This window comes from Toxorhynchites rutilus, chromosome 1 (genome assembly GCF_029784135.1).
Source record: "Toxorhynchites rutilus septentrionalis strain SRP chromosome 1, ASM2978413v1, whole genome shotgun sequence".
NCBI lineage: Eukaryota > Metazoa > Arthropoda > Insecta > Diptera > Culicidae > Toxorhynchites > Toxorhynchites rutilus.
The window spans coordinates 172,272,926-172,285,942 of record NC_073744.1 but is presented as its reverse complement, the minus strand read 5'-3'; the positions used below and the strand labels follow the sequence as shown (position 1 = coordinate 172,285,942).

Genomic DNA, 13,017 nt, shown 5'->3' with positions numbered 1-13,017 from the left:
CGTCCGGGGGGAATTATTTATGTTTGTTTATGTCCGCCTGCGTTGACCGCTTTTCTAGTCTAATCACTGCCCTCTTCCGCCCATGCTGTTGCTGCTGTTATTATGATGGCGGCACATATGTATGGACATGAATGTGCGAAAATAGTGTGCAATGATAAGCGTTGCCTCAGAAACGAAAAGAAAATTATGGTAACAATTTATATGAAATCCTGGAAACAAATCAAAAGCATAACGATCAATTCAAAATTTATGTTTGATGGATGAAAGCTCAAAGCAGGAACAAAAATTTCTCATATGTAATCGGTCACAATAAAGTAGAGATGGGCAAAACGGTCCATTTCAGTGAGCGGTGAGCTGTGCGCTCAATGAAAAGATTCGGCTCATTTGAGTGGCTCGACGGCTCTTTTCAATAACTGGTTTATTCGGATATGTAAAGAATGGAAGACGTAAAAATTAAGGTTTAAAACAATAATCAGTGCAGAGAAAAGTAAAAATATTACTTTACTGAAGGTTTTCTAAAACAAAAAGGTAGAGCCGCGGAGAGATAGATTTCCTTTCATTCCACCAAAACGAAGGGTGATCTCAGCAAATGTGGTTCCGCTGAATGTTTATCTATAATAGATGTTGCAGCAGCTTTTGGATCATGTGAGGATCGAAGATTGCCAACCAATGCATCAAACTCCTCCCTGCAGATGACCGCGCTCCATCACCAACAATTTGTGATAGTTTCGTAGGCGTGTATTCTAAGGACGTCATTTTTAGCGTCCTTATCAACGACTGGTGTAGATAGTTGTACTTTCTGTTATCCCCAAAACCTTGCTGCTTGAAGCGAGGATCTAGCAGTATTTGTTAGGATACTAATTCGGTTGACTCAAGATTTGTAGATCGCTTTACCAGCTCCGAAATCAATTCATACAGAGCTTTTTTATAATCACTAGAACTGATTTTCATATAATGTTGATCATGTCGAATTATCAGTCGGGAGAATATAGCAGTTTTCGATAACGACACAGTTTTCTCCGCGTTTTATGTCCCAAACGTTTTTGAAATAATTCGAATGGAATGTTTTCATGATTAACTATATTATATTAGTCAAATCATTTCATTCGATATCCATACGCGGGATGGATTTATCATAAATAACTGTGATTTTCTAGTCAAGCCCGTTCATCTGATACCCATATGATGGGGTTTTCAGAAGAAATGTAGTCCGCCATTTAGTAACGGTCGCCATTTCGGATTTACATTTTTCATGAATAACTGTGTCCTACTAGTCAAGTCCTTTCATTAGATACCCATATTTATGGGGTTTCGATAAAATCTGTAATCCACCTAAAAGATTTTGCGGTTCGTTAGAACGAGCGTACGATTCACGGTTCTTTATCAATAAGCCGGCTCTCAAAAGAAACACGGTTCTTTTATGAACCCCAGTTCTTCTTTGAACCGTGGTTCTCAAGTGAACGGTTCTTAAATGAACCGCGGTTCAAAAAGGGCCACGGCTCATAAAAGAACCGTGGGTCTTTTTTGAACTGTGGTTCATTCAAGAGTCGTTCATTTGAGAACCGCGGCTCATTTTTAAAGAACCGTGGATCGTACACTCTTTCTGACGTATCGGCTCAAATGAGCGGCTCGTGAGCGCTCGCCCATCTCTACAATAAAGGTCATTTTAATTTTCTTGGGCCCGAGTGAAACAACCCAATGTGCCGGTGCTCATTTAAGGTTATGTAACTGAGCCTGTACAAATAAACGATTTAAAAAAAAAATTCTTCTTTTCAATTGATTGATGGGTTATGAAATTTAAGCTAATGTCAAATAGGAGATCTGTGGAATACGAAGAGGTTTTAGGGAGAAGAATATTCTATAAGATATAAAGCTTTTTTTATGAAGCCTGTCCAAGTTAAATTTCAGACACTTTTCATTCAGTGTAGTTTATGAAATATTTCACTTCCATGACAGCTGAAACCCTCCTCTTTATTTCGATGTCCAACATGTTTACATTCTTCTTCAGTTTGGTAAAATGGCATCGAGTCAAGTGGAAGTACGCAAACGCATTTTGCACAAACAACAGCAAAATCCAACATTGTCGGTACGCGATCTCGCCAAAAAGCTAAAACTACCGAAGTGTACCGTGTTTAGTGTGAGCAAATCGTTTGACCAGTGCTTAACTGTGGATCGGAAGATTGGAAGCGCAACAAATCGAAAAGTATGCTCCCGACAGATGGACCGAAAGGTGGTTGCTATTATTGAGAAACATCCCAACCTTTCAGTTAGAAATGTGGCATGTGGAAATGAGGAAAATCAAAATCATATGTACAAAAAGTGAAGCAGAGGCATGGACTGAAGGCGTACAATGTGAAAAAGGTGTCCAATCGTGATGATAAGCAAAATTTCACTGCAAAAAGCCGTGCTGAGGTGCTCTAAACCCAGTTTTTACAAAAATGTGCATGCAGCATAATGGACGATAAAACTTATGTTCTCGAAGACTTCAAACAGCTTCCGGGTCTTGCTTTTTATACTGCAATGCGGAGGTATGCCGTAGCCGAGTGTTCCCGAGTGCCAGTAAAACAAAAATTCACGTAATGCGGGACGTGAATTTTTGTTTTACTGGCATCATCTTGGTGTCCGAAATTTAACGTGGACAGGCTTTATAACGACATTGAAACCAGCTTTGCACAAAAAATTAACTGATTTTACTTGTAGATATAAATTTTATAATTTTTAAGTCGATATACAGTATTGTTTGTCACAATCCCGACAAGATTCTTCAGCTAATTAGACCACTGAATTACAAGTCAAAAAGTCATCTATGCTGGTATATGGATACGATGAAGTAAACTTTCATTCATATTTTTTTATTTTGAAAGTTTGTTTATTCTACCTGAAAATTCTTTTTATTTTTAATTTGCAATGACGGTACACGATGTTCATTGCCGTCAACGAGATTTTTTTTCGCGAGGGCAAGAATGAATCATCCATCAACCATCTTCAACTAAAAAATTACAGTGATACACACCATGCAGATCCCATTTTCCTTCTTTTGGAAGTAGAAAAAAGAAACTTTCGGAAGGGGATATTCTAGCGTAGAGGCACAAATTTTGAACGTTTTTTCTAGCTCCGAAAAAATAAAACAAAGAATATTTTTTCTATCCATTATATCATTATTTGTTGATCCTTCTTTTAACAATAAAGCACACATTTAACGGAAAATTTTTCATAATTAGAATAGTCACAAGCTGCTGAAGTTAGGGGGTGAAAAAAAAAGTTGTGTCATGGTTGAAAAAAAGTTGTCCCATGTCAACACTGGGAGCGCACCTTGGACACAATCTCGTAAATTTGTTGTTTGGCTTGGTAGTGTCCAACGGTTTGAAAATGCCGCCTGTTTTCATTGATGCTGGAGTTAAAATCAATACCGGAGTGTATATCGGTATTTTGATGGACCAAGTGCTTCCCTGGGTTGAAGGCCAATTTCTCTGAGGATCAATACGATGTCCTGTCACACATCAAATGGGACCTAAGGATTGCATGAAGTTTTGGTCGAAAGATTTTGTGGCCTAGCAGTCCGAACCTTAACCTTTTGGATTATTTGATTCTGGCTTATGTTGAAGCACAACCCTGTAAACTATCTCACCCTAGATCGCGTTATGAAGGCTCTGAAGTCTGTCATAACGCACACCTGGCACTCGTTTTCGGAGGGATACACAGGCGTGACAGGCGTGTGTCAGGTTCCGGTGTCGTCTTGAGAATGTCATCAATAAGAATGGAGGAAACGTTATAAATTTGTTTGGAAGGGACTAATAAAGGTAACTGAACTCTAAAACGTTGATATTGTTGTTTGAAGTAGTCTAAAATGGGACTTGAAAGAAATACCATAAATTTTCACATCTTTTCCTGCCGTATCCTTCCGTCATTGAAGCCGAACGTTTCTCGGGAGGCAATTCGTCAAGTATTGGAAAAAAGTCCTATCTTTAGAAAGTCTAACAAAGTGAATGTCCCGAATCATAACCCTTCTCACATTGAAAAACGATTTAGTCTACTGAAACTCACATTGATCGGCAATGGAACAAGTAAGGCTTATACAAATTTAATTCATTCTAAAGTCTTTATTGTGATTATATTTTTTTAAAATCTACAAGTCAAGAATTATTTCTGGTATTTCAAACTTTTTCAAGTAACAATTTTTAGTGACGAAAAAAGTTCAACCCATATGGTTCTGATGAATTAAACGTATACTGGCGTGTTCCACGGAATGAGGAACAATATTTCTCCACTCAGACCCTTGTTGGATGGTGTTGAGGGTATTCTTAAAAACTTGGACAAAATTTTGATAGAGACGATACTCACTTCCACATTTTCCCCAGATCCTTGCTAATCTCGGAGTTCTGCAGCTTCGGTTCCTGCTTGGACATTTCCCGGCGGGCCGCCTGGGCCCAAACCATAAACGCGTTCATCGGTCGTTTGATGTGATTTTTCTTCTTATCTGTCGGTGATCTGGAAATGAACGCAAACCAAGCGGGAATCGGATTAAAGCATAAGAATCCAGAGAATAACACGAACAAATCTTAGAAGGAAAAAAATTATAAAGAAACAGATCAGCCCGGGATGAGCGAATTCCGTGTGTGTACTTGGAGGCGGGCGAAATCTAATTAGTCGTTTGGTTGAAAAATGAAGCAAAAAACGCAGCAAAAAATAAAAAAGACGCGGACCGTAATTAAGATCTTCTTGTGGGGACGGCGGACGTTTTGCCGGTTGGTGCAAAAATATTATATATCAAATAAATCCACTCCGGCAGCCGATGTGTTTTAGCGAGTCATATATGATGTCTTGTCGCCACTTGCATGACGATGATGATGAGACCCCGAGCAAGATCATATGTTTTCCATCTAAGTCATCGCTCGTTAGAAAGCATGGTTAATCTCAACCGGCTTAGAATGTTGACCTAACACAATGCATCTGGCATAATTTAAAAACTTCGACGAGCATTTTCCCATCAGTCCATCGGATCGAAAAATTGTGCCATCAACCGGAAACATTGCAAACAAATCGCCACCCGAGAAGAGTGGCGCCCGGAGATAAGCGCATCGCGCGCTGACATGTGCTTATTTTTTGCCCGCAACCATAAATTTCCCCAACCGAACTACAGATCCGGTCCTCTATTTTTTAAGGGGAACCCCACTTTTTCCCATCTAATTCACGTCATCATAGGTGTCGAAAGTGGATTTATTTTTATATTTTGGGCGTGAAAGATAGTTCCCGCTGCGAATAATATTGTTGGCATGGATGTGTGTGCAGCTCACATAATTCTCAAATAATTAGTATCCACCGTCAGGACCCCAGCTCCACTCCTGCGTCACCGTCGTTGTCCCATCATCATTAGTGCTGCAGAAACGCGTGGAGTGGAGTGCGCTAATTAAGTGCTGAGTTCGCCATCGCACGCTCGAAATGCTTCGATTGCTATCGCAAGCATTTAATTCTTAGTGGAGTGAAACTCGCCTGTTGCGCCTAGAAGGAGAGAACCCTGTCAGCCAACGCACGACGCCGGTGGAAGTCGTCGGGATTCCAAGTAGGAGGACGCCATAAGAGCTCCACAGGCGGCGGCGGATTGCACGTGTCTCGATAGTTTCCTTCGTGTGCACGATTAGAGAGACTAATATGGCGGAATGTTTTGAAATGCCTTTGGCATTTGAATTTTGTAGTGCGCCAACAATATGAAGTTTGCTTCGTTTGATGCGCAGCACTTCAGCAACTTGTTACGTAATTTTCAGAGAAATGCAATTCGTTGGAAGCTTCTTTTTTGACGTACGCCATAAAAATAATGATCAAAGTGATACGCATGGATACGATTCTCGGTTGGCTCGATTAGTACCATTTTGTGTTTTCATTCTCGTCTTCGGTATCTCAGTGGTGATCATTTCGGGAAATAGAGTGGAACGAATCCGTTGACCTGCAAGTGTCTGCAACGACTCTGTTGCGATTGTATTTTGTATATTCGTTTGCATTCTTGCATTTTTGAGGAATCGTGATTCTGCAATAACGATAATAATAATGGCTCGGCAGAGTCACATTCAACTGAGAATAGTCAGGGGACTATGAAGAAATTCGCCTTCGTATTCGATGGGAAATGAGTGTTTGCTTCTTCCAGCAGTACCTCCGTCAACATGACTCAACAGTCATTGGGACGTTCAGTTGCTATCTCACTCTCGACTCGACTATTCTCTGTCTTCTCCGTCGAAAGGACTTCATTGCATATTGAAGCGACTCCCCCCCAAAAAGGAATTCGTTTATCCCTCTCATGTATCACGTATGCATGTATCGATGTTTGAGTTCAACTTGGTTTGACATACACTACAGGTAAGCTAGACTTTTTTGTATCGCACTTGAAAATTACACATATAAAATAGCGTGCAGTGTTGTGTTCAGAAACACTGACAAATTTGTGAATTTTGTTGATATAAACGTTTTCCTGTTTATTTTCACAAAATTGAAAAGCACGATTTTAGACTCCCCCCTCCCCCTCCGTGGACAAGCGTGGACATTTTCATACCCCTACTCCCCTTTGTCCACGTGGACATTTTTCCTTTTTTCAATGAAAATAATTAAGGAAATAACTGAATTGCGCCTAAATTCCATTTAAGTTTATTTTATTTCAAATTTTACTAGCTGTACCCTGTTGTACCAGCTTTGCTGTGGCTCATTGTTGTTGTACGGTAGAGAAATGAGTAGCATAACAATGCACAGGGTTCAATTCATTTTGAAATAATTGTGAGTAAACTATATTTTTTTGTTTTACCATTATCAGCGAAGATATTTTTTTGCCAACACGGAAACTCGTAATGTACAGTTGACCAGGTGAAGAACAAGCCGCATCTGAATATAAACTAAAGGGTGTGTCACATCAAATTGCATCAAGGAAAAAACGCTGTAGAAATTTAATTTTTAGGAATTATATCTTCAGCTTTCGCTTATAATCAGATAAGAGTGTATAGCTCACGTTGGCCATGCTTCACTGTCAATTTTTCGTAAATTTGGAAAAATGTCGTCGAACGAAAAAGAGCGTCGTGAAATAATCCTGTGCACTCATTTCGAGAATCCGGAGTTGTCACATCGGGACATCGGTAAGATGCTGGGAATCGTCCAATCCACGGTCAGCAGAGTACTAAAACGATACTTCGAGAACCTAACCATCGACCGGAAGGTGAAGAACGGCAAAAATGGATGCTCCGTCAGTGAAAAAGATCACAAGCGCGTAGTTAAGCAGTTTAGACGTTATCCGAGAAGTTCGGTCCGGGATGTCGCCAATAAGCTGAATTTGTCAAGTTCATTCGTCCAGCGGACCAAGCAGCGGGAGGGCCTGCGTACATACAAGGTTCAGAAGGCTCCTAACCGCGACGAAAGGCAAAACATGGTGGGGAAGACGCGAGCCCGGAAGCTGTACACCGAAATGCTGACGAAGCCGCATTGCCTGGTAATGGACGACGAAACCTACGTCAAAGCGGACTTTCGTCAGCTGCCGGGCCTGTTGTTCTTCTCCGCAGAGGACAAATTCAGCGTTCCGGAGGAGATTCGCAAGCAGAAACTATCCAAGTTTGCCAAAAAGTACATGGTGTGGCAAGCGATCTGCTCTTGCGGAAAGCGGAGCGCCCCCTTCGTGATGACCGGCACGATAAACGGGCAGTTTTACCTTAAGGAGTGCCTACAGAAGCGCTTACTACCACTATTGAAGCAGCACGAGGGCCCGACCATCTTCTGGCCGGATCTCGCTTCGTGCCACTATTCAAAAGACGTGTTGGAGTGGTACGTAGCCAACGGGGTCACCTTCGTGCCAAAGGAAATGAACCCGCCCAACGCGCCGGAGCTTCGCCCAATAGAGAAATATTGGGCGATTATGAAGCAGGCCCTCCGGAAGAACCCAAAAGTTGTCAAATCGGAGGCGGACTTCAAGAGAAAATGGATTTCTGTTCAAAAAAAAACTACAACCTGACGTTGTACAGAACGTTGTATACATATGGACGGGGTAAAGAGGAAGGTGCGAGCATACGGGCTTGGGCTCGAAGTATGAATAAAAAGAAAATGCAAAAAGTTGTTTAATAGTTTTTATTTTACTGTCTAAAATTTTCAAAAAGATCGGTCTACTGGGCGAATTTCTACAGCGTTTTTTCCGTGATGCAATTTGATGTGACACACCCTTTACACAACACTTGCAATAAAATGTGATGATATCACATAGAGTACATAGATACAATAATGTTAATTGAAGTTCACAGCTTTATTTCAGATGTGTACTTATTCCATCTCGAACATCTTCGTCAGTAATAATCAAATTAACCTGATTGATTCGCTTCCATTCGTCCCATATGAAATTCCAGTAGAAACTTTTTCACATTGATATTCTCGATCGGATGAAAAATTATCCTTTCATTTTGGATTATGAATTTTTCATCGCACAGCAAATTGATGGGCAGTTGTGAAAAATTCTATACAAGATCCAGTAATTGCTTTGACAAATGCATTGTTTTATGACAGAGTTACAGCGTTCCAAAACCCACTCAAAATTTGCGATGTCGCATTCTGGTCCTTTTTTGTTGTTGTGTACAGATCTTTGCCCACTCCGGAATATGATTGATCACAGCAAATGCCGATTCATCTTCACTCTGGATCTCCGATTCGCCTTTGGTAGGTATCGCAATACGAAACCTTTTCCGCCATAGTTTGTAAAATTTCAGAGGGTATTGAAAGCGTATTTATTTTTTATTATTTTTCATATCCTTATCGACCATACTGCAATTCATTAACTTTTTACGGTCGTATGTCTGCTATCATCCGCCACAGCAAGCAATCATACTGAATACTTTATCCTACCGCATGCAATTATTTACACTTCATTTGTACGAATTTCAATGTCTAGTGAATTTGATCACTTTTCAATACGCAGTTTCTATAGGTAATAGATAACGGTACTCGGTGTAAACAAAAGATTATTAGCGTGGATAGATAATAGGACCTCATTCAAGGGAAATTATGACGACTTGTGGTGCATCAATCATCATACGCAATTTATATTTACACATTAAATCCTAGGAATTGAAGAAAAAAAACATTCCAATGCTTCGAAAAATTGTAATATAACGATATTTCGAGAAAAGTAATATAACAAATTTATTTTACACGTCATTCCGCATGAAAAACTATACAGACATTTTTATTCTAAGACTAACTGTTCTCGAGATAGAACAAAATCTATAGAAAATTATATTTGATGAAAAAACCATATTCATATAAAACTCAACCATTATGGAATTGTTTAATTTTTATAGTTTTAGGTTATAAACGTCTATGCATAGCCCGTAACTGCAAAAGTCATAGGATCATAGGAAATAGCTCGGTCGTTCACAGTTTACGTGAGTCATTTTCAGAATATGGATTTCATTGAAGAAGTCCAATGAATTAGTAAAAATATATGAAGCACTCTCAGGCAACTCAATCGGTTTATTGATGCTTACGGAATACTCAGGTTGGGCGAAGTTTTAAAATTCTTGATTACGGAACAGTTTTTAGAAAGTATCGGTGATTATATTTGAAAAAATATTTATTATTCGTGTCCTCGTGGACATAGTTTATACCCCCACCTCCCTCTCCGTGGACAAGCGTGGACATTTTGATACCACCTAACCTCCCCTCCCCCCTAGGTGATCGGCCCCTAACAATTCCTCTCACGCTATTTACTAATACTAACGCGAGGACCTTTATAGCATACCTAGCAATCGTCTAAGTTCGTTGGTTTGAGTTCACGTTCACAATGAAGCCGTCCATTAATGCTGTAACTACTTTGCATCAGAAATGAAGTTTTCGTTTCACTTTATATTTACCCAATGTCCTGAAAAAAGGTAATGAAGATGGTAGAGTTTCGAGTGACATAGCATGCGCTGCCATAACTATTTCTCAAATAGTGACGTCAGTTGTTGTGTTTATCTTCGATTGCCCACCGCATCCATGTGAACATGCTATTTTCCGGAAGTAATTGATCAATTAAAAACGGACATTTTTCTAGAGTTTCCCCTGAATATGAGGCTAATGTAATAGCGTGCAGTGAATATTTGAGAAATCAAGTCGAAAAAGACGAATAAAAGTGGTACATCCATGTGCCATTTTCACTCCCCCACGTTCATAAAAACAAGCGAAGTTTCATTATTTTAACGTTATGGAGTTGACGTTTCGAAGGCTCTCAGTGTCGGTGTGTATGTTGTTTTTCCGAAAATGTTACTGCAAAATTTCACCGAAAATGTTACTGCTTTCGAGAGCATTTTGATCCAATACACCATCGATGAAAACCAAATTGCTCATACATGCATTCTCATACCATCCCTCCATTATCACCATGTTTAAACGTTGCTTTCAGATTTTTTTCACCTTTAATTCATCGTAGGCTCCATACGAAACGATAAAAATCGGAGACAAAAATGTCAAATTAGGACCCATCTACGGAAATAACATCTTTCCAGTAAGACATTGATGTGTTTCATGCTGTTTGGAATAATCAAATTGGAGTTACTGATTTTTTGGCCCTCTGTGCTCGGGCATTCAAGTTTCCCTTCCTGGGCACATTACAAACTTTCTGTTTGCTCGAGCGGAAGCCTCGTCCATTGGTCTCGGTCAACTGGTTTAGCATACTAACTAACCTCAATTCCAATTAAACACAAAACATCCTGACCCTCATTCTTTCTCATCCTCAATTCCGCATTCTTACTTATTTCCCATAACAATTTTTCCGCATACCATATCTAACAACATTTACATTCGTCAGCAACTTTTGATTTCCTTACGGAATTCCCCCAAACCAACTAATTCCATAACATCGGCTGAACGCTATTATGGCACGCCAAACTTCCCTGTATACGACCTCCAACAACTAACAACAATAACATACCGCCCCGCTCGACGCTTGTTGTAGACAACAATAATGATAATAAATAAACATGTAATATCATATGCGAACTTAGCTCGTAAATTAGTTGGTAAGAGAAATACACTCTTGTGACAGACATCGACTCGTGAATTACGTTAAATCCGAAATCCGAGCATGCCAAAGGGACAGGCATGTATCACTGGTCAACGACTGGGAGGGCACTTCGTATTTTACTTCCCCCACGAAGTAAGTGAGCTTCGAAGTGAAGTTTATTTCACACACCAAGTTCCCCAAAAAGGTGCTGCTGTGGCTGACAATCAGCGAGAAAGGGATGTCAGAGCTCTTCTTTAGCTCCGGACTGGCCGGAACGGGGAAATTCATAGTATGAAGTGCCTGCTGAAAGTTGAGTCGTTCATCAAGACACACAATAAGGCGAAGACGCAGTGTTCTGGCCGGGTCTGACATCGACCCATTACTCGAAGCGATCATTAGAGGAGGTGGAGCGGCTAAATATCGATGTTGTACGTCGGCGAACCCGCTCAACGTCCCCCAGCTGCGTCCCACCGAGAATTTCTGGGTAAACCTGCAGCGTAAGATCTACTCCAACAATTTTGTCGCGAAAACTGAGAACGAATTGATAAATAAAACGAAGAAACAACTCAAAAACACATGCCTACACGCATGTTTTCGTCCGCCATGGCGGATGTTCCGGTTAACTGCCGGAAGGTGGCTCGCAAGGGCGTTTTTTTTGCAAGTAAGCTAAAGCTTGTCCACGTTAAATTTCGGACACTTTTCTTTCTATGTAGTTTATGGAATATTTCACTAGTCAGTGAAATATTTCACTTACATGACAGCTGAAACCCTCCTCTTTATTTCGATGTCCAACATGTTTACATTCTTCTTCAGTTTGGTAAAATGGTGTCGAATCAAGTGGAAATACGCAAACGCATTTTGCGCGAATGGCAGCAAAATACAACACTGTCGGTACGCGATCTCGCCAAAAAGCTAAAACTGCCGAAGAGTACCGTGTTTAGTGTGTGCAAATTGTTTGACCAGCGCTTAACTGTGGATCGGAAGGTTGGAAGCGGAACAAATCGAAAAGTATGCTCCCGACAGATGGACCGAAAGGTGGTTGCCATTATTGAGAAACATCCCAACCTTTCAGTTAGAAATGTGGCATGTGGAAATGTGGAAAATCAAAATCATATGTACAAAAAGTGAAGCATGGACTGAAGGTGTACTAAGTGAAAAAGGTGCCCAATCGCGATGATATGCAAAATTTCACTGCAAAAAGCCGTGCTAAGGTGCTCTACACCCAGTTTTTGCAAAAATGTTCATGCACCATAATGGACGATGAAACTTATGTTCTCGAAGACTTCAAACAGCTTCCGGGTCTTGCTTTTTATACTGCAATGTGAAGGAATGCCGTAGCGGAGTGTTTCCGGACCAAGAAGCAGTCTAAATTCCCCAAAAAGTACTTGGTTTGGCAGGCCATATGCAGTTGTGACCGAAAATCCAAATATTTCGTCTCTACCGGCACTATCAACAAAAATGTCTACGAGAAGGAATGTCTCCAGAAGCGGTTGCTACCATTCATAAGAAGCCACGACTCTCCAGCGTTGTTTTGGCCAGTTTTGGCCTCTTGTCACTATGCAAAATCCATCCTGGAATGGTATAATGCACATGAGGTCAAATATGTGCCAAAAACAGCAAATCCACCGAACCGTCCAGAACTTCGCCCAGTGGAAAAGTACTGGGCTCTGATTAAGCGAAAACTATTCGAAACTAAGAAGAAAGCCAATGACATTAATGATTTCAAGAGGAGATGGAAAAGCGCCGCCGCTAGCATATCTGAGGATATTGTACGGAACCTAATGGCAGATGTTCCCAAGAAAGTTCGCGAATTTTACAGACAACGTAATTAACATCGGAGTAAGCCTTGGAGTAAGTACCTTGTTTTAGATATAAGTCTATTTTACTGAAATAAACAATCGGTTTTTTTGTATTAGGTGAATTTTTGTTTTACTGGCATCATCTTGGTGTCCGAAAAATATAAAAAAATATTTTTCGTGGGTGGCAATATAGTTGCCACGACCTTATGAAGGGTAAAATGCCCT

The 13,017-nt window shown here is 40.4% G+C and overlaps 1 protein-coding gene across 2 annotated transcripts in view; it reads right to left on the bottom strand.

Moving 5' to 3' along the window:
• LOC129775350 (transcription factor SOX-8) overlaps window positions 1-13,017 on the bottom strand; it is a 57,298-nt gene that overhangs the window by 14,465 nt on the left and 29,816 nt on the right. Inside the window, exon 3 of one of the 2 annotated variants that reach the window (XM_055780017.1) lies at window positions 4,342-4,488. The exons of the other annotated variant lie outside the window; for it this stretch is intronic. Coding sequence (XP_055635992.1) covers window positions 4,342-4,488 — 147 coding nt within the window. The remainder of the gene's footprint in view (window positions 1-4,341; window positions 4,489-13,017) is intronic. 2 annotated transcript variants of the gene reach the window in all.